Raw genomic sequence first — 22,376 nt, 5'->3', positions numbered from 1 at the left:
CTGCCTGGGTTCAATCTCTGATAAAAAAAAAAAAAAAAAAAAGAGTGTGATATTAGTATCAAGGTAGGCAAATACTTCAATGGAACAAAATAGAGTCCAAAAATAGGGTAACATAGTCATATATGAGCAACTAATTTTCAATACAAAGAAGCAGGTCATTAGAGAAAGAACAGTGTTTTGAACAAACAGTGCTAGAACAATTGGATTTTATATGCAAAAAAAAAAAAATCGAACTTTTATCCGTATTTTACATTATGTGTTTCTGTATGTACCATAGCCCTAAAAGAAACTATAAATTCTAGAAGGACATGTAAGAGAAAATCCTAGTGATTTTTGGTTGCTCAAACTTACACTTTTTAAAAGACACTGTTAAGGGCTGGGGTTTTAGCTTAATAGTAGATCGCTTGCCCCGTACTCGTGAGGCCCTGGGTTCAATCCTCAGCACCACATATAAATAAATAAATATATAAGAGAATTCACTGTTAAGAGGATGAAAAGGAAATCGGTGGACTAGGATAAAATATTTACAAAACATATCTGATAAAGGTCTTGTATACAAAATATATATAAAGAACTCCAGTACTCAATAATGAAAACAACTTCCACTGGGCAAGACCTGAACAGATACTTCATAAAAAATATACAGGTGGAAAATTAGTATGTCACAAGATGCTTAATATCATTAGGCAATAGAAAAGCACAAATTAAAACGACAGTGAGAAAATACCTATTAGAATGACTAAAATTAAACAATCATATTAAATGTTAGAGGAACAGGAACTCTCTCATCTCATATCCCTGGTAGAATGTAAAATGTTACTACCACATTGGAAAACTGTTCAGCATTTTCTTAAAAAGTTAAATAGATGGGCTGGGGATGTAGTTCAAGCGGTAGCGTGCTCACCTGGCATGCGCAGGGCGCTGGGTTCCATCCTCAGCACCACATAAAAATAAAATAAAGATGTTGTGTCCACCGAAAACTAAAAAATAAATATTAAAAAATTTTTTAAAAAGTTAAATAGACACCTACCATATGATCTAGCCATTATACTCTTAGGTGTTTACTCAAGATAAATCTAAGCATATGTACATTAAAGACTTTTACATGAATGTTCATAGCCGGAAACTGAACAACCATAACATCTACCAGTAGGTGAATGGATAAACAATTTGTGATATATCCATGCAACAGAATACTTCTCAGCAATAGAAAGGAATAACCTATTGATACATATAACAAGGTGAGTTTCAAAATAATTATGCTGAAAGAAAGAAGGAAGACTTAAAAAAAAAGTACTTACTATGAAATGGATTGAATTCTGCCATCATATATAACAAATTAGAATAAATAAATAATTTTTAAAAAGTGATGATTGCATGATTTCATTTACTGAGACTGGAACAGACAAATCAATAATAATAGAAAGTAGATTAGTGGTTAAATGCAGATGAGTTGGGGTGAGAGGAAAGGATTACAAAAGGGCCTGAAGAAACTGTGGAGTCATTATTATGTTCATTGTCTTTATTGTGGTAATGGTTTCATAGGTGTTTATATATATATATATATATATAAAAGCTTATCAAATTGCATATTTTAAATACAGTCTATGCAGTTTATTGTATATCAATTAATTCAATGAACTATAAAAAATAGCTATATCACAAATGGCTAAAGATAAAGAGAAAAATCTTAAAAGCATCTAGAGAGGAAAAAACACAAATGGTATGCTTTAAATATATGCAGTTTGTTGCGTGTTATTTATATTTGGATAAATATAAAGCTGTTAAAAATGAGAAAATTAATTTTTTAAAAATGAACATATTGGGCTGGAGTTGTAGTTCAGTGGTAGAGTGCTTGTCTAGCACGTGTGTAGCACTGGTTTGATTCTCCACTCCACATAAAAATAAATAAATAAAATAAAGATATTGTGTTCATATACAATTAAAACTATTTTAAAAAAGAAGAAGAAGAAAATAGGAATGTATTTAGAGGAGGTGAAGCTGAAGAAAACATGGATGTAGTTCTCTCCCATGAGTAGGGAAGGTTTTTTTAATAAGGGATAAGGGACTTCAAAGTTGATGGAAATATTTTCCTTCTAAAGATGAGTGATAGGGGGCCAGGGTTGTGGCTCATTGGTAGAGTGCTTGCCTAGCATGCGGGAGGCACTGGGTTCAATTCCTGGCACCACATAAAAATAAACAAATAAAATAAATGTGTCCATCTACAACTAAAAAAAAAATTTAAAAAAAGATGAGTGATAGGCATTATATAGGTTTATTTTATTTATCATTTCTTATAATCCAAATACATTAAATACATTCCTTTGTATGTATATGTTGAATCATTTTTGAAACTAAAGATAGCTTTTTTTTTTAAGATTTATGACCATCTTCCTTTTGGATGCTTTCATTAATTCAGATATCTGTTACTGAAAAAGATCAAAGTTTCAATGTTTTTTTGGGGGAGAGAGGGGTTAAAGTTTTTAGAAAATATTTAAAATATAGGAAGTATAATATCACCTCTGAAAAGTCCATAAGATTATCTGTGTTTCTCATCCTTTTATGTTTAAAATCTCAGATACTTTCTGTTCTTTATTTTTAGAAAATAGTAGTTTTCAAGGCAATTATAAATATAAAATTATAATAAAGAAAAATATTACTTGAACCTGCACACTCTAAAAGTATTCTGATATACCAGTTTGTCAAAAATCTCTAGTATGTCTTGAAAATTTTACTTAAAATTATCCTAATATAATAATTAAATACTAGCAGAAAATTCATGAAATAAATGTTTAATTTTACCAAGGTCTCTAATTATTCATAGTACCAGATATGTAAGCTCTGAGTAGTAATGACTTGGGAAATTTTAGAGGTATGTACATTGGAAAAATGAAATGACATTTTAAATCTCATTAGAAAACTGCAGTGTATATGTAATTTGATGCCTAAGATTATAATCTTGTTTATTTCATGACTCAGGTTTCTGTAAAAGAATTCAACTGGCAACTCTGTAGTTATTTATAGGATAATGAGGGGTGAATGATTCTCTGGTTCAGATTATAAAAATTCAGATCATAATGTACTATTTCGTGATAAAATTTTGAGGCTTATTACTATTGACTTACAGCATATAAGTAATGTATTTGATTTTTTTTTTAAATTTACACTTCTGTTTTTCTGCTCACAGCCTGCACCAGCATGGACTACTTTTAGAGTTGGCCTATTTTGTGGAATATTCATTGTGCTGAATATTACCCTTGTGTTTGCAGGCAAGTAGTTTAAATTTTGAATTAATTCTGTGTCAAATTCTGTTCCTCTGTAAAGAATCAAGTGTACATCTACCAATGTTACTGAAAGAAACTTGTCAGGGATAAGTATTTTTTTTCTTATAAATTTAAGAGCAAGTAATCATGATGTACCTCAGGAGTCATAGAATTAGGTTTATGATAACTTGATTATTAATTAAAGTAAATTCTGCTCAGTAAAGTTTGCAAAGAAATATGATTTAAAAATAGACATTACTATATAAATATCCATGATACTCCATTTTGGATTTTTAGTAATCGTAATAATACCTGAACAAAGACGGTTAATATACTATCACACTATTCCTATTCTTTTTTTTTTTTTTCCTATTCTTGATTTGCAGGAGATATATATATATATATATATATATATATAAATAATTTTTGTATTTAAAGTTCCAAGTATATATCAGATATTTGAGAAATAATTTGCAGAGTGCATTATTCCTCATAAACATTCTTCTTAAGACTGTCTGTTTTACATTATGAAATTATAACCCAAAAGTTCTAATGCTTTTGGAGAATATATGAACTTAACCTATTAATAGTGTGTTTTTACCTGTATTTGAGTTCTTCTGACCAGTTACTAAAAATTAACTTTAATAAGTATTATACACCTAAGCTTATGATTTAATATATTGATGTAATTTATAATAACATTTTAAGCTTGTTCTGTTTCTTTAGGGTGAACACAATCTACATATTTACAATACATGGAAATTGTATAAAAATCTAAGTCTAGATTGTCTAGCTAGCTGTTGTAGAAACAACGAAAGGTCTGCCTTTTTGGTCCCAGCTTCACTGTTTGTTAGTTGTTTTGGCTTTAAGGACATTCCTTAACTTTTTAAAAACAGTTTTCTCATCTGTTAAATGAACTTAATATATTAAATTTACAGGGTTGTTTTAGACTTTATTCATTTATTCAGCAAGTAAATTTTATGTGTCTCATGATTATACTTGATACCTGTGAAATAGAAAAGAAAATCACTTTCCTTATGAACTTTGTTGTGCTAAAGAGATTAAGGTATGTATTAAAACAATAATAATACACTATGAGATTGAAGATGTTAAATATTTTAGCAGTTCAAAAGAACAACTGATTACTTTTTTTTTTATTAACTTTTTTGTGTGTGTTATGTGGTGTTGAGGATCAAAACCAGTGCCTCACACATGCTAGACAAGTGTTCTACCACTGAGCCACAAGCCCAGCCCAACAACTGATTATTTTTATTTTTTTAATTTTGGAGGGGAGTGGGTACCAGGGATTCAACTCAGGGGCACTTGACCACTGAGCCACATCCCCAGTTCTATTTTGTATTTTGTTTAGAGACAGGGTCTCACTGAGTTGCACCTCACTTTTGCTAAGGCTGGCTTTGAACTCACAGTCCTCCTGCCTCAGCCTCCCCAGCAGCTGGGATTACAGGCATGTGCCACCAAGCTAGCCCTGATTACTTTGAAATGAGAACATTACGGAAGGTTTTATGGAAGAAAGGGAATTTATGCTAGACATTAATGGATTAAAGGCATTCCAAGAGGAGAAAAGAAATGAGCATAGTTAGTTGATCCTCGGTAAGGGAGGTACACAGGAGAAGCAAATGGTTATCAAAGAGAAAAATGGTAAATGCACCTACAGCAGGGAATGTTAGTTGAAAGGGTGAAAATCTAGCTTTGATAACAGTTCATAGGGATCAGATAAGAAGTGTTAGTAAAATATGCTTTTAATTGCAGAGCAGTACATCAATAAAAGGTATATGTGGTATTTGTGGTGGAGGTTGTTATTTCTGTTGGAAAACACCTTTAATCATTTGTGAGTAGAATTGTTTTTTATTTCCAAGATGCTATGGGGTATTATCATCATCATAGTTAAGTACGACATAAGAAAAAACAAACTTCTTTATTTTCATTTTTAAAAAGAAAGGTTTATCTTTTTAATTCAGGACAATCTGAGGTTTAGTTTTGTACAGTAAGTATAGAATATTTTTGTGATACAATTTTGTGTGTTTTTTAAATGTATGTGATTTATGCATTTAGTGTTGTGCATTGTATTTTCTTACCTCAGAACCTATCTTTGTTTGATCTTTGTGTGTCTTGCTGGGGGGGCGGGATAAATATTTTGAAAACCAGCTGTCAATCCTTATTTGTCTCACAGCTGGTGTTCAGAAGATAAGTGTTGAGAGTCTCAAAGAAACACAGCAGTAATAATGCATGTACAAGCATGAGTCTTTTTTTTTTTTCAGCACTCACATCAAAAAAATTATGTGCATAATTGCTATGGTTTCTCAAGGGGAGATGACCTGGTGTTTGATAATTTGTCTGAAAAATCACATATTCCAGAATTTAGTTTCTTGGAAATTATAAGTTTCCTATGTAAATTTTTTTAAAATTTTTATTGTTGGTTGTTCAAAACATTACATAGTTCTTGATATATCATATTTCATACTTTGATTCAAGTGGGTTATGAACTCCCATTTTTACCCCGTATACAGATTGCAGAATCACATCAGTTACACATCCATTGATTTACATATTGCCATACTAGTGTCTGTTGTGTTCTGCTGCCTTTCCTATCCTCTGCTATCCCCCCTCCCCTCCCCTCCCCTCTTCTCTCTCTACCCGCTCTACTGNATTTGTTGATTGGGTTATTTGTTATCTTATTGTCTAATTTTTTGAGTTCTTTGTATACTCTGGATATTAGGGCTCTATCTGAATCCTATATAAATTTTTAAAAACTTGTCTCTCTTACAGATTCCTAGTAACCTTAATTTCATGTAATAACAATATACCATATTTCACTTATTAGTATGACCATTTATGGTAGATACAAGGGTGTGAAGTAGGCACTTGTATACTAGTGGTAATAATGTTAATTGTTGTGATCTATTTAGAGGGTAATTTGGTAGTCTATGTAAAAAGTTTAAATACAGTTAAGTAATTTTATTTCTAGAAAGTTAACCTACAGAAATACTTGTACGTGGTTGCAAAAAAATATATCCAAGGAGGATATTCACTGCCATTTTATTTATAATAGCAAAATCCTAGAAACCACTTACATATCTTTCAGTCATGAACTGTTTAAATGAATTATATTGTCCCTGTACAATGAAATACAGTGGAGATGTTAAAATAAAGGAGATAGTGGTAGAAGTGAAAATGGACATAGCACTTTGGAGAACCCTTTGGCACTGTTTACCAAAACCGAACATATAATAACCTATGATCCAGCTCTAATAATAGAAATGCCTACGTATTTTCACCAAAGGATATGTATGAGAACATTAATAACACTACTGTTTATAATTATCCCCAAACTGGAAACAGGCCTAATTTCATCAGCCATAGAATGGATAAAAAATAGTACATCTGTGCCCAGTGGAATAGTATATAGTGGTGAGAATAATTAAATTTAACTACATACAAGAACATGGATGAATCTCAGATATTGAGCAAAAGAAGCCAGACACATCTGGGCATGGTGGTATACACCAGTAATTCCATCTCGACTTGGGAGGCTGAGGCAGGAGGAGCACAAGTTTGAGACCAACTTGGGCAGCTTAGCAAGATACTGTCTGAAAAATAAACTAAGAAGGGCTCTGGGTTCAATCCCCAACACCCCCCCCCACCAAAAAAAAAGAAGGATTGGGCATATAGTTCAGTGGTAGAGTACTTGCCTAGGATGTGTAAGGCCCCTGGGTGCAATTTCTAGTTCAATGTTAGAAAGGACAGCACCATGAAAGAGGATATACAGTGGGCCTTGGAATGCTACAGTGTACTGTACTGTTTTTTCTTCTGGTTTCTAATATACTTTCCCATTTTTCATTATACTGTGTACTTATGATTTATCCATTTTTCTACATGCATGTAACACTTGAACTTTACATTAGAAAGGAATTTATGTACTGATACGGTCATTCCAGAATATAAGTGAATAAAGCAAGTTTTAAAACATGTGTAGCATGCTTCCTATTGTATCTGATGAGTTGTTTTTTTTTTTTTAAAGAGAGAGTGAGAGAGAGAGAGAGAGAATTTTTAATATTTATTTTTTAGTTTTCGGTGGACACAACATCTTTGTTTGTATGTGGTGCTGAGGATCGAACCCGGGCCGCACGCATGCCAAGCGAGCGCGCAACCGTTTGAGCCACATCCCCAGCCCAGAGTTGTTTTGTTTTAAAAGTTATTCAGTGAGTATTTCTCTGTACATTAAGAATTTCTTGGGGGCTGGGGTTGTGGCTCAGTGGTAGAGCACTTGCCTCACATGCGCAAGGCCCTGGGTTTGATCCTCAGCACCACGTAAAAATAAATAAGTGAAATAAAGGTATTGCGTCCAACTATAACTAAAAAATAAATATTAAAAAAAAGAATTTCTTGGAAGATAATAAACAAAATTTTTAACTTCTAGGAAAGGGGAATAGGACCTAGAGCAAGAAGAGGCTTCTTATCGCCTTTCTAATGATTTGAAGAGCTTTTTCTCAAATACAAAAAAATAAATTAATTTTAAAATTGTTCAAAAATTTTTTAATGTTCTTTTAAAGAAAACTGATTTGGCAACTTGGTACAGTAAAGAGAAGACTAGTTTTTTTAAAAGTTTTAGGATAAGCCTCTGTTTTATTTTGTTTTTCTGTAAGCACATATTACTTTCTATACAGTATAACCCTATTATTAAAAGTGCAGGCTTTGGAGCCACTTTGCCAATATTAAATCCTTGTGGCCCTAGGCAAGGAACCTAATTTAACTAAGCCTCAGTTTCTTCATGTATCTGCTAAGGAAAACCAATTTAGAGTGTTGCTGTGAGAATTAATGAAATTATTCATGTACGACACTGAGCACATTGCTTAGCCCAGAATAAATGCTTTATGAATGTTAGGGTTTTTTAATTAAAAATTCATAAAGCCATGGAGAGTTTGAAATGGAACAATATATATGTTTTATTTTGTGGAACAATGGATCACAGAGATGATATCCTTATTCTTAAAAGAATGATGCTAACTCATTCTGTTTTTTAATATATTGGAATTTCCCAGATTATCTATTATTATCCTAGCAAGAATTTTTGTGGTTTAATCTCCAGTACCTCTACAAAATGTTGCTTCAGAAAGAAGTTAATCTATATTCTTAGATTTTATATTTTGAGCAATTTGAAGTTTCTGGTCTTTGATTAATAACTTGACTATGAATCATTAAGATTGTGATGTGTTTTTTGAAACTAAATCAGTTCATTTACAAGATGTAGTTTTATATTTTCATTCAGAAGGCTTTATCTTTTAAATTTATTATTTTACAAATAATCCTTGGTATTTTGTTGCTGTTTGTTTTGTTTTACTAACTTTTCTTACCAATTGTGGAATTCAAGGATGTTATTTTATTCAAGATCATAGTTATAAAAGCTTTAGAGATTTTTCCAGTTTTTACACTATTAAGTAGAACTTAATAGGGTTTTTTTAGGGTGGGGAGGTTACCGAGGATTGAACCCAGGAGTGCACGACCACTAAGCCACATCCCCATCCCTATTTTGCATTTCGTTAAGAGACAGGGTCTCACTGAGTTACTTAGTGCCTTGCTTTTGCTGAGGCTTACTTTGAACTCTCAATCCTCCTGCCTCAGTGTCCCGAGCTGCTGGGATTATAGGTGTGCACCCTGTGCCAGACTGCATTTAGGTTTTATAAATATGTATTATATTTTCCTGTTCATGGAAATTTCCTTCATATGTGGAGCAGAACACCCCAGCTATTAGGGCTATAAATATTTGAGTAAGCTATTTAGCCTTCTTTTATCCATGACCACAGATGCGAACTAGATACAGTTAGAAAATTTTGAATCATAATTATCACTACTACTAGTTCAGAGCATGTGCCTAGCATTGGAGTTAGTAATGCTAACTGTATTATTACTGTATCTATTACTTTCCCCTCTGCAATTATTTTTATTTATTGGGATGAAACTCATGTAATATGAAATTAATCATTTTAAAATGAACAGTTTAGTGGCATTGAGTACATTGACATTCTTTTGCAATCTAACTAAACATTTTCATCACCCTAAAAAGAAACCTCAATCCTGAATTTCTCTCCTCACAGCTGCTAACAACTACCAATCTTCTTTCTGTCTCTATAAATTTAACTATTCTGGATATTTTATATAACTAGAATCATATAATATGTGGTATTTTTGTATGGCTTATTTCACTAAATATGTTTTCAGGGTCCATTAGCATGTGTCAATACTTCATTCCTTTTGTGGCTGAATAAGGTTCCATACCACAATTTGTTTATATACAGATATTTGGGTTGGTTCTACCTTTTGGTTTTTGTGAATGATGCTGCTGCAAACATGGATCTAACTAGATTTGAGTATATTTTTAACATTCTGAGGACCCACCAAACTCTTAACTGTAGAAGCAACACCATTTCCATTTCCACTAGCAGTTTATAAAGTTTCTATTTCTGTGTATTCTCACCAAAACTTGTATTTTCCATATCTTTTTTTTTTTGTTGTTGTTGTTGTATCTTTTTTAGATATATGTGACAGTAGAGTGTATTTTGACATATTATACATACATGGACTATAACTTCCCATTCTTGAGGTTGTACGTGATGTGGAATTACACTGGTTGTGTATTCATATATGAACATAGGATAGTTATGTCGGATTAATTCTACTGTTTTTCCTGTTCCCATCTTTATCCCTTCCCTTCATTCCCCTTTGTCTAAACCAATGAACTTCAATTCTTCCCTTTCCTGCCCTCTTATTGTTTGTTAGCATCTACATATCAGAGAGAATATTCAGCCTTTGTTTTGGTGGGGATTGGTTTATTTCATTTAGCATGATAGTCTTCAGTTTCATCCATTTACCAGCAAATGCCATAATTTCATTTTTCTTTATGGCTGAGTAATATCCTATTGTGCATATATACCACATTTTCTTTATTCATTCATCTGTTGAAGGGCGCCTAAGCTGGTTCCATAGCTTGGCTATTGTGAATTGAGCTGCTATAAACATTGATGTTGCCGCATCACTATAGTATGCTGATTTTAAGTCCTTTGGGTATATGCCGAAGAGTGGGGTAACTGGGTCATTGGCTGGTTCCATTCCAGGTTTTCTAAGGAATCTCCATACTGCTTTCCATACTGGTTGCCCCAATTTACAGTCCCATCAGCAATGTATGAGTGTATCTTTCCCATATACTCACCAACATTTATTGTTCCTTGTATTCTTGATAATTGCCATTCTAACTTGGGTATGATGAAATCTCAATGTAGTTTTAATTTTCACTTCTCTAATTGCTAGAGATGTTGAATTTTTTCTCATATATTACTTCTTCTGTGAAATGCCTGTTCAGTTCCTTTGACCATTTATTGATTAGGTTATTTGTGTTTTTTTGGTGTTAACTTTTTTTTAAGTTTGTTTATATATCCTGGAGATTAATGCTCTATCTGAGGTGCAGGGGGCAAAGATTTATTTTATACAGCAACTCTGTGATGTAGATATTATTCTATCTAGTTTGATGGTGGAGAAAACAAATCCAAAGAGGAAAAATGAAAAGAAAAGCAGGGAGGGATCTCATGAAAATCAAAGGGAGACCAGTAGAGGAAAGGGAGCAGGGAGTAAGAGGTGGGGAAAGAAGGGAGAAATGCCGGGGAGTGATATTGGCCCAATTATATTGTATGTGTACATGTATGAATGGGTATCAAGAAGTCCCATCATTATGTGCAACTGTAGTTCACCATTAAGACAATAAAACCAATGAGTTTGTAGCATACCCAAAATACCCAACTGATAAAGCTGATCTTATGATTCTCAGTTATTTCACCATACCTCACTCTAATATAAGAAACCAGTGGAATAAAAAAATTATTGTAATAATATTCTGCAGAGTAAAATAAGGAAGGGAAAGAATCTGGAGGCAACTTTATCAGGCTCTTGAAATAACATAGGTATGGGTTTTATTTATGAAAAATTCCTAGCGGAGTCTTTGAAAATGAAGAAAATAATTAAAGGAGACTTTTTGGGTTTTATAACTAACTAATATATTAATATTCTTTCAGCTATTTTTAAACTTGAAACAAATCAAAGTATATGGCCCTTGGTAAGAATCTATCGGGGTGGCTTTCTTCTGATCGAATTCCTTTTTCTACTGGGCATCAACACGTATGGTTGGAGACAGGCTGGAGTAAATCATGTGCTCATCTTTGAACTTAATCCAAGAAACAATTTGTCTCATCAGCATCTCTTTGAGGTAATCAAAGCAAGTCATTAGACCCGTGAATGTAGTTTGCTTTATATGTATAGCTAGTTTATTAGAGTACTGAAATCCATCTTCTACTTAAAAGGAATTATTTTCTTAATTACTAATTATTTTTCTTACTTTTGTTTATTAGAGATATTTCTAAGTAATGGTAAAAATAGAAATAATTTTCTCTCTTTTTGTCTTCCTTGTCCTTTACCAGATTGCTGGATTCCTGGGGATATTGTGGTGCCTGAGCCTTCTGGCATGCTTCTTTTCTCCAATTAGTGTCATCCCCACATATGTGTATCCACTTGCCCTTTATGGATTTATGGTTTTCTTTCTTATCAACCCCACTAAAACTTTCTATTATAAGTCCCGATTTTGGCTGCTTAAACTGCTGGTAAGTCCAGAAACTTGGTAGTATTTTTAGAATAGTATATTGGTTATTGGCTTCTTCTAAGATAAAACTAAGACTGTGTGGTTGTACAACTCCAGAGGCACTACTCACATTGTGTCTGTGTGAGTGGCACCTCAGCTTGAGAAGCAAAGAATGTATGTAGCAGAGATTCCTGAAAGGTGTGTAGTAAGGTGGCCCTTGGAAAAAGGGCTCATGCATTTTTCCCCTCCTCCTATAATGAAGTGGAAAGTGGTCAGATATTGAAATGATTTTGCAAATTATAGTGATTTATGAATTCATTACATAGATTATTTAACCAGCTGTGATAACATGTAGGGCTTTGTCAGTTTCTTTCTTTTAAAAAAAATTGTTAAAACTATTGTGACTTTCTTGTTATTGATGTAAGTAATCAGTACTTTATATTAGGAAAGATTGGTTTTCTAAAACTGGTAGATTTCTTATCAGATCACCACATTCAGTTTGAGAAACAAACTTTGATTGTTGTTTGTAATAAATATCATTTCTTCCACTTTACCTGTTTCTTAATGGTCTCCAAAATAATTTATTCTCAATAATAGGATATAAAGTTTTCCATAAAAATGATAGCTGTATGTTTTGTGGTAGCACAAAGGTAGCTCTGGGAGAGTTGTTCTGCTTACTCCTAAGTTAGGCCAGCTCTGTTTAAAAATCAATTAAGAATGCTGTCATATAATTACTTCTTTTTAAATTTTTTTAAAAATGAACACAATACCTTTATTTTATTTATCTCTTTTTATGTGTTGCTGAGGATTGAACCCAGTGCCTCACGCATGCTAGACAAGCAAGCACTCTGCCACTGAGCCACAACCCCAGCCCATATAATTACTTCTTAGATTGTAAACTGTAACCAGCAAGAGTGAGAATTAGTGATTAAAATGACAAGTCCCCATATAAATTTTAGAATTGCCATAATTGTCTTCTCTCTTTAACCACATAAGTATAACTCCCTGAAAAATGTAGGGTTTTTTTGGGTTTTGTTTTGTTTGCCTTTTTTATGCCCCTGTGGGTTAGCAGAGGAGTTGTTGTTGGTGTTTTTTTTATTGTTGTTGTTGCTGCTGTTTGTTTTCTCTTTAACAGTCTATGATTTAAAAAAAAAAAAAAGCCAAGCATGTTAAGTACACACGTGTAATCCCACTGATTAAGGAGGCTGAGGCAGGAGGATCGAAAGTTCAAAGCCAGACTCAGCAATTTAGCAAGTGAGATCCTGTCTCAAAATAAAAAACAAAAAAAGGTTGGGGATGTGGCCTGGCAGTTAAGCACCCCTGGGCTCAATCCCTGTTACAGACAAGTAAGTGTTTATAGCAAAGCAATGGACCTCAGATCCTTGGCTTTTATTTCCCAAAGCTGATTGAATTCTATTTGTGTTTCTTATAGGAATTTATTCACCTTTCATCAAGATTTTTATTACAAATTGGGATTTTCTCCCATTTCATTGGAGAGTGGGACATAAACCTTAAGTGTAATAGTACCACTAGACCCACCTTTGACTTCTGCTTGTGGAAATTAAATGTACAAAAGCATTTTGATCAGTCATGAGAAAATCATTCTCTTTAATACATTTTGTCAGGGGTTGTGTTTGTTTTTGCAGATAGAAGACAAATTTGAGCCTTTATTTATCTCTTGAGGTTTATAGTACAAAAAAATAAGTCATTGTCAGTTTAATATTAGATTACCTTTCTTCTTTCAGATGATCTGTCATTTTATTATTAGAGTTGGAATTTTTCAGCTGTTATTTCCACAAAAGATGTAGTATTATTCTAGTTCCAGAGAAATATCTTTTAGATTATAAACACTATTGTTTCTTGCCTCAATGTGAAATCTCTGTAAAATTATTTTAAAATGAGATTTCAATAGACTCAGAAAACTCAGGTGTTTCTATAATTACATCATTGTAACAACAGGATAATAATATAGTTGTGTTCATTGTGTGTGAAGTGAACATTCCCCCCTGTGTTCTTCTTTGTTTAAATAGCAAGCTGTGATTTATGCATGACCAGTTACTCTTATTAGAGAAGGGTTTCCCATTGAGTGGACATTTGTTTATGTATCTGCTGTATGTTTGTTGATAAATGAGGACTTGTTTATGAAACAGGTTGGCAATGATGATATAAGAAGAAATAATAGAATAATAAAATGCTCCTTCAAAAAACAGTGAGATACAGAAAGCAACATTGTGGTTTGTTATTATTATTGTTATTAATGTTATTACGTATAGGTCATTTAATATCAATTGACCTGTTGACTTATTTTAATTCAAATCTCACTGAGAAATCCAGGTTTATTTTTATTAAATTAACAAGAATGTTTCACTTTAGTTATGTTGTAAATCCTCATCCTAAAATAAACTATATTTCATTAGTTCCTCTTTTTTACCCCTTCTTTTAATTTTTAGTGGGGAAAATTCCATTTGTCACTTGACCATAATGGTAGGCACTGGGTGGTGTGTGTGTATATTTTTCCCCCAGTACTGGTGATTGAACCTGGAGCACTCTACCACTGAGCTTCATCACCAACCTATTTTTATTTTATTTTATTTTGAAACAGGGTCTCACTAAGTTTTTGAGGCTGTTCTTAAACTTGTGATCCCTTTTGCCCTAGCCACGCAGTCACTGGGATTACAGGCGTGTACCACTGCAGCTGGGTTATATTCATATTTATAATGGAGTCTATGAAATTGATATATGCTATTCTTTCCCCACCTCTGAAAAAAAGATGAAAATTTTTTTCAGATACTGACTTATTTTGATATTGATATTGTATGTCAAATTTAGTGCAGGTTGGTTTTTTTGCAGATTATTTACATCCATTAAATCATATATTCTTTTCTCTAAATCTGTATTTGCCCCAATCAGAAATCCAATTAGAAAACATAAAAAATGCCTCATATTTTCTAACAAAAACATGAACTTAAAATAGGCTAATTCATTTTTAACTTAAGAGTTCTCTGTTATATAATTTAGAAATCAGTTTTTAACAGTATTTTCTTTAGTTCTATAGTAAAATTTTTACATGTGTATTATAATAGAAGGCTCAGGATGTACTTCAATGGTGGGGCACTAGCCTGGCATACCCAATGTCCTGGGTTCCTTCCCAGCACTGAAAAAAGTGTATAGGGATGTATTGTTAGTTAATAAAGCATTTTATATGTAATAATTTATTTAAATTTTTTAGTAAGCCCTAAGATTGGAGCTGCTGTTAATCCCCATTTTTTATATATCAGAAAAATTGAACATCTTGCCTAAAATCACATAGTAAGTAATGGAGATGGGATATGAAACCCGGCCATCTGGCTCCATAAACTGTTCTATTGAACACTAACATTTAGCAGTTAGACCTGTTAGTCACTTTATCTAAAATACTTTATTTGATCTAGTGGATAAAAGTAGTGGAATATAAAAATCAAATTTGGAAAGGTATTGTATTTATTGACAAACCTCTAAAAAGTAGAAATTAAAACTTTGTCTTCTTATCTGTTTATTCATATTAACTTAGAAGATTATGTTAACATATTCTTTGCATAGGCTGAACATTTCAAATCTGAAAAGCTGAAATGCTTCAAAATTCAAAACTTTTCAAGCACCAACATTAAGCTACTAGAAAAAAAATTCTACATTTCATAGTCAGAATGCAGCCACACTAAAACTGTCATATAAAATTACCTTCAGGCTATGTGTATAAGGTATATATGAAACATAAATGAATCTCAGTCTTATCTTTAGACCTGAGTCCCATCCCCAAGATATCTTATTACATCTATACAACTATTCCAAAATCTGAAATACTTCTGGCCCTCAAGCATTTCACATAAGGAATACTCATCCTAGACTAATTTATTATTGGTATTTTATATGTATATAGTAAAACATCAGATATTCAGAACTGACTCTCAATTTCATACTACTACTACTCTAGAAATCTTTATCCTTTTTATCATAATCACAAAGTAGAAGTGGAGAACTTGAAAGGCCTTAGCCAGAACAAGAAAAAGGAAAGGCAAGTTACTAGATTCTCACTCAGAAGGAGAGTTCAGATAAATCTGAAATGAATTTGACTATGTGTAAATGTCAGAGTAAGTATTATCTATTTGTTTTCTCCATGTCACCTTACCTCTAACAGATGTACTTGTTCCCTTCTCTGTATGTCCAGGGTAGTATATGTCTATCTCTATTACAGCACTTACTATATGGTGTTATAATTTTATGTCTGGGTATTTATTTGCTCACCTAGACTGTGTGTTTTTGAAGATAGAGACTATGTTTTATTTATCTCTACCTCCACAATGCCTGACATAAATACTTAATAAGTCTTTGTTAAATGCATTAATGACTATAACTGCATTCTTTCCTTCATTAGTTGTCTTAAACCAACATTTACTACTCCCTCATTTCTTCCTCTTTTCATCTTCTGTAAAATTTCCCTTCCTCTCATTTTTATTTTCATACCAGTCTTTTTTTTTATGGCTGTCTCTCCATCCCTTGGCTTCTTGTTTAATGCATTATCTTTTGCTGCTGCTCCTATGGAGATTTTCTATATCAGCCATGTTTTGAGGATGGGGTTGACAGATTGTGAGAGAATGTCTTTATGTCAGAAGAATTTTCCCTAGGCTATGAATTTCACTAAAGTCTATAACTAGAGATTGAGTAAACTTGGGCTGGAATTGTAGCTCAATGGTAGAGCGCTTGCCTAGCATGTGTGAGACACTGGGTTTGATTCTCAGCACCACATATAAATAAATAAAATGTAGGTCTGTTAGCAACTAAAAATATATTTTTATTTTTAAAAAAGAGATTGAGTAAACTTTCTGATTTTTTTTTTTTTTTGGCATTAATATTCTTAATTATCATCCTGTCTTTGTCTCTTTGGTCTTTAAGTCTATCCTGTACCCTAGAGTTTCTTAAAATATTATAAAAACTGGCACCAGAATCTCTACTTGCATAGATAACTACCATCCTACACTACCCTACAACACCCATCCAAAAGAATTTTCTGTATCTGGAGCTTATGGTCACAAATAGTATAACTTTTCTCTCTGGTTTATTAGATTCACTGAAAAAGTGTCAGAGTAACCAAGAGACTGAGTCATGGAACCAAGATATATCAGCTCCAGAAAAATAACATCTCAAAACCTGCTTTGTATCCCACAAATACCTGGTCTAGCTTCCAATTCTCCAAGGATCCAAGGCAATATCTGTCATAGAAAGTTGACACCCAGGATTGATTCATAATATAGCCATTTATATATAGCCATTTATCCTCCTAAAATAATAAAGAGAAATATTTAGGGGGGAAAAAAACAAGTCTGAAAGGGAAATGCCATACACTCCCAGGTTGATTTTGTTTACTAAAAGAATATATATATAGCTAGATTTCTAGGGAGCAAGAGAATTACTCGTTTTTTCAAAACTGCTGCTTGTCAGAATTCCTTGTTTCAGGAGTCCATTTTCTCCTGTTGTAGTAAGATAGCAGAGGTCCAAGAGTGAATAAAGCTCCCTTCATCTCATCTTTACTTCACACAGGCTTATCAAGGCAGTCTGTGCAGATTGAACCTGTTTCTGATGATTGCATTAATCACCCCCTTTGCCATGGTAAACAGGCTTCCACAGAACAGGGCAGGCTAAGTTTGTGTAGGTCTTCTGGAAAATGAGAACGTGAATAGTATCTAACTTATAGAATTGTTATGAGGGTTAAAGCACACATAAGCCCTGTAACTTATTATCTTAATGTTTAATTTGTTTAATACATTTATCACTGTTTTTAGAACAGTGTGAAGAGGGCTGATTTCAAAATGAACACACTATTACCATAACATTAGTGAAATGAAATTCACTTTGGTTAGAGAATAAAGTGTGCTTCAAATAGTGTTCCTTCCTACCTGTCCTTTGCAGGCACAGAGCTTTGTATTCATTTATCTAAGATAGTAAAACATTCTGGAAATGATCATAGTATTCACCTGTCCAGCAAATTTTCCATTAGAGCCTAACATTAAACTTCCTCTCAGTACTTATACCATCTGCCACTCTTCACTTTCAGCTTCAACTCTTCCTACCTCTTCTCTTTGTTTTTTAACTGTAGCAATCCTGCCTCCGTGCCCATTTCCTTCTTAGTTGTCCATTGAATTCATTCCCTTCCCTACCAAGCCAGTTTCCTGGTCCTTGTGTTTGTCTGTGATTGGTCCACTGATTTTCATTTTATCAACTAAAGTAATAATGCTGAGTATTCAGACATGAATTAGAGAAATCTAATATGACTTTTCTTCTTTCTGTGTTTTCTGATTTTTTTTTTCTTTTTTCTCTCAGTTTCGAGTATTTACTGCCCCCTTTCATAAGGTAGGCTTTGCTGATTTCTGGCTGGCTGATCAGCTGAACAGCCTGTCAGTGATCCTAATGGACCTGGAATATATGATCTGCTTCTACAGTTTTGAGCTTGAATGGAATAAAAGTAAGGGCCTGTTGCCAAATGATTCAGAAGGTAGGATATGAACTTGCATTCCCACTACAAAATTGCCAGTGTAAACCAAGAAATATCGGGAATGATAACTGAGAAAGTTAAGGTCATGGTGAAAACTCATCCAATAATATTACAAACTTAACTAAATGTACTTGGCACTCTGTTAACAATTCCTTATCTGAAATAATTTGGCTTTTAAATTGTGCTATGATTTTAGTCATCTGTTTGCCAAGAGATTTACAAGTTATACTTAAAGAATTCTAAAACCATTTTTTAAAGCTCTAATATATCACAAATACTGTGATGCCAACAAAGTGTCATCACAGTATGCTTTAGAATGTTATACCAGCGATCAAAAATTCTGATTATATGGAATCAGAATAAGTGCTTCAAGTAATTCATGATAATGACTTTTAATTCTTATTTGGGACCTTGATTTTCTCTGACTCTTTGTCCCACTCCTATTTTGTGCCAGGAATTCAATTTTATGTTCATGACAAGCATCTAGATAGATTATGTAACATCTGACTAATAAAACTTTGATAAAGTCTGTGCCAGACACATTTTCAGTGATTTCCAGTGGATCACAACCCTATTGTATGTTGAACACACAACAATATATAACCAGAATTCAAGAAACAATTTATTAACTTTTTCTTTTCATTTAAAAATAGAATGTTTATTCTTGGTTGGGGCTTTTATTTTGTTTTGTTTTGTTTTTAGCACAAGAGCATGTACTGTTGGATGTATTATGCTGTGATGGTTTGCAGTTCATCGAATTATCTGAAGTCACCTGTGACATTTCTTAATTTTCCAGATGTTTCAAATTATAGAGCAAATTAGTTTTCCCCTCTTTATAGTGTACTCATTTTCTAATTTTCTTAAAGGTCTGGCAAACTCCAAAGAAAGTGATTCTAGAACACATATCCATAAATCTGAGAGCAGATTTTCCTTCTAGTCCCCTCTATAGATTTTTACCTCTTTTCCTTGGTTTAACTACCACTAAAAGGCTTGAGAATATAATAGTTGCAAGGAAGGAAGTAATTCTGAACCCTAAGCCTTTTGCCTTTGTGAACTTGCTAATGGTTACCCTGTATGACTATGTGTTGTAAACATGCTTATTTTTTAGTTGTAATTTTTTTCTTTTTTGGAATCTTCACAGAACCAGAAATCTGCCATAAATATTCATATGGTGTGCGAGCCATTGTTCAGTGCATTCCTGCTTGGCTTCGCTTCATCCAGTGCCTGCGTCGATACCGTGACACAAGAAGGGCCTTTCCTCATTTAGTTAATGCTGGCAAATACTCCACAACTTTCTTCATGGTGACGTTTGCAGCCCTTTACAGCACTCACAAAGGTATACTATAATTGACTTAAAGAGACTTTTCAGGGTCTGAATTTTCACTTCTTGAATCTATTTCTCACTCTGGTTACTTTTCCATTGGTCATGTTCTTTTTTCTCACTGCAATTATGGTTCCTTCATTTATATCAGTTTGTTCTTAAACGTAATTTTAGTCTCATTCTAATATTTACTGATGAATACCATTGAAAAGTAATATCGTCGCTTAGAATAGGAAGGATTGTGATAATGTTTGAAATCCTGAATTACGTTTAATGGGTTCAGTCTAAGGATACCTTGGGTTTTCATTTGGTTTTTTAGACTTCCTTGCTCATTAATGAGGTGGGGAAATGGCTAGGTAAAAAAGAGTCCCTCTGGCAATCAAGTATACTTTTAATCGCTTTCCTTCACCAAGTAGTAAGGATTGTTTCCAGCCCATTTAACTGCAAATTGAGTTCTTAGATCCCTCTAGTTTTTTGTCTCCATGGCAACCCGTTATTACTTGCTCGTGCTCTTCTGTTTGGAAAAGAAAAAAGCTTTTAAGTTCTGAGCTACATGCAGTCACTCCTTTTGAATTTTTAACCTTTTTCCAAGAAATGTCAATCAATGATCTCACTTCCTTTTACTAAAATGCATTCCTTCTTTATCTATTTAAATCAATATTAGCCCACACCTTAGATACTGTGCTTCTCATCTGTAGTTGGTAAAGGAAATGTAACTAATTAAAATTATTGTAGTTATTTTTAAATACTTGTGTAAAATTTTTTCAGTGATTTTTGTTTTTTAATTGAGAGACTGTATTTTAAGAGCCTTAGCTAATGCTACAAAATACTTACCAAAAGTGTCTGATAGTCATGAAAGATTAGGGCATTATTTTAGTAAGCTTTGAGATTTGGTCCAGCAGAACACATTATAACATACTTGTATTTTTTTGCAATAGATTCTGTGGTTAGAGTAGTAGTGATAAATGTGGCCAATAATTTTACTACTAATAGGTACTCGTGTTAACTGATATAATTTAGGGACCTCAGTGAAGAAAACACATCCCCATAGCTCCCATAATTTTAACTCTTGCTGAGAAATGCCATCTTTCAGTGTTGGAATACATTATCATTTTGAAGGTTGTTATAATAAATTTATAAATTAGCCAGCTGATTTGATACATGGTATTTTATGATTCCTTTTACTAAATTATTAAGAACCATTCTCCCATTCCTAGGTGAAAATAAACATTGTATTTTTGGTTGAATATTTTAGAACATAATGTAGCTATGACTATACTAATACCATTCATTAAGAAGCCAAAAACCTGAATTCCTTAAGTCTGTAAGCACTCCTAAATCCTGCCAGGCACGGTGGCATTCTTCTATAATCCCAGCTACTTAAGATGCTCAGGCTGAGGATTCCAAGTTTGAGGACAGCCTGGGCAATTTAGTGAGACCCTATCTCAAAATTTAAAAAGGGGCTGGAGTTGTGGCCCGGTGGTAGAGAGCCCCTAGGTTAAATCCCTAGTATGGAGGTAAGATTGGGGGGCACTCCGAATCTAAAAAAGTCAAAGCTAGAAAAATAATAATTTTAATAGTTTTCTGGTCTTTAGACATTTTTGGCCATTCATGAGTCCCTACAATTAATTTTATATGCTATATTATCTCGTGAACATTTTTAAATTTACAGCTGAAATTTTTCATCTGAAGTTTTAAAAAATATAAAATATGTCATTACTAGTACATTTAAAACATATTTTAAAATAAAACTGCTAAATATTTCTACTAAATATATCCAGGTTGCCTAAATAAAAAAGTCTGATATTTAGCATAATTTATTAAAAAATTAAGCAGTCTACGATAGAAAGTTTATCTCTTTCCCATTTATTTTAATGTAATATATTTTTATTTTAATGTTGTGTTAGTCATCTTTCCATCACCATGACAAAATACCTGGGGAAAAAAAATCAACTTAAAGGAGGATTTATTTAGGTTTAGAATTCCAGAGGTTTCTGTCCATGGTTGCTTGTTCCCATCAATATTGGACCTGTGACCAGACAAAACATCGTTGCAGGGAATGTTCAGTAGAGCAAAGCTGGTCAGCTCATGGTAACCAGAAATGGGGGGACGGAAGTGGGGAGAGAAGGGGAGAGGGGAGGGGGAGAGAGAGAGAGAGATCCCAATATATCCTTCAGGGGCATGGCCTCAATTATCTACTTTCTCCAACTAGGCCCCACCTCCTAAACTTTCCACCACTTCCACTAGTGCCACAGGCTGGTGACCAAACCTTTAACACATGAAACTTTGGAGGACACTCCAGTTCCAAACTATATGTAACAAATGTAATACATTTTTATATTTTAATGACTTTTGTCATCTATGTATGTATATAAATTGAAATTAAATTCTTTACTTCTTTACAAGGTGCTGATTAGAGATTAATTTTTTTTCTTTTCTGGGTTGTAATTATTATTATCCTGATTATTATCTATGGTTGATCAAAGCACCTTTACAAATATATTACAAGTTTTAATAAAATAAAAATTGCACATAAGTCAACCAAACTTCCTTCTTTTCTTTCCTCTTCCTTCCTTTTTTTTTTTTTTTTTTTTTTTTTTTTTTTTTTTTTTTTTTTTTTTTTTT

The 22,376-nt window shown here is 33.0% G+C and overlaps 1 protein-coding gene across 1 annotated transcript in view; it reads left to right on the top strand.

Moving 5' to 3' along the window:
* Nucleotides 1–22,376, top strand: part of Xpr1 (xenotropic and polytropic retrovirus receptor 1) — a 172,470-nt gene that overhangs the window by 110,089 nt on the left and 40,005 nt on the right. The window contains exons 7-11 of the mRNA XM_015491740.2: nt 3,188–3,269; nt 11,345–11,535; nt 11,747–11,926; nt 18,259–18,430; nt 19,572–19,766. Coding sequence (XP_015347226.1) covers nt 3,188–3,269; nt 11,345–11,535; nt 11,747–11,926; nt 18,259–18,430; nt 19,572–19,766 — 820 coding nt within the window. The remainder of the gene's footprint in view (nt 1–3,187; nt 3,270–11,344; nt 11,536–11,746; nt 11,927–18,258; nt 18,431–19,571; nt 19,767–22,376) is intronic.

Source organism: Marmota marmota, unplaced genomic scaffold, assembly GCF_001458135.2.
Source record: "Marmota marmota marmota unplaced genomic scaffold, marMar, whole genome shotgun sequence".
NCBI classification, from domain to species: domain Eukaryota; kingdom Metazoa; phylum Chordata; class Mammalia; order Rodentia; family Sciuridae; genus Marmota; species Marmota marmota.
This window is presented reverse-complemented; position numbering and strand designations above follow the sequence as displayed.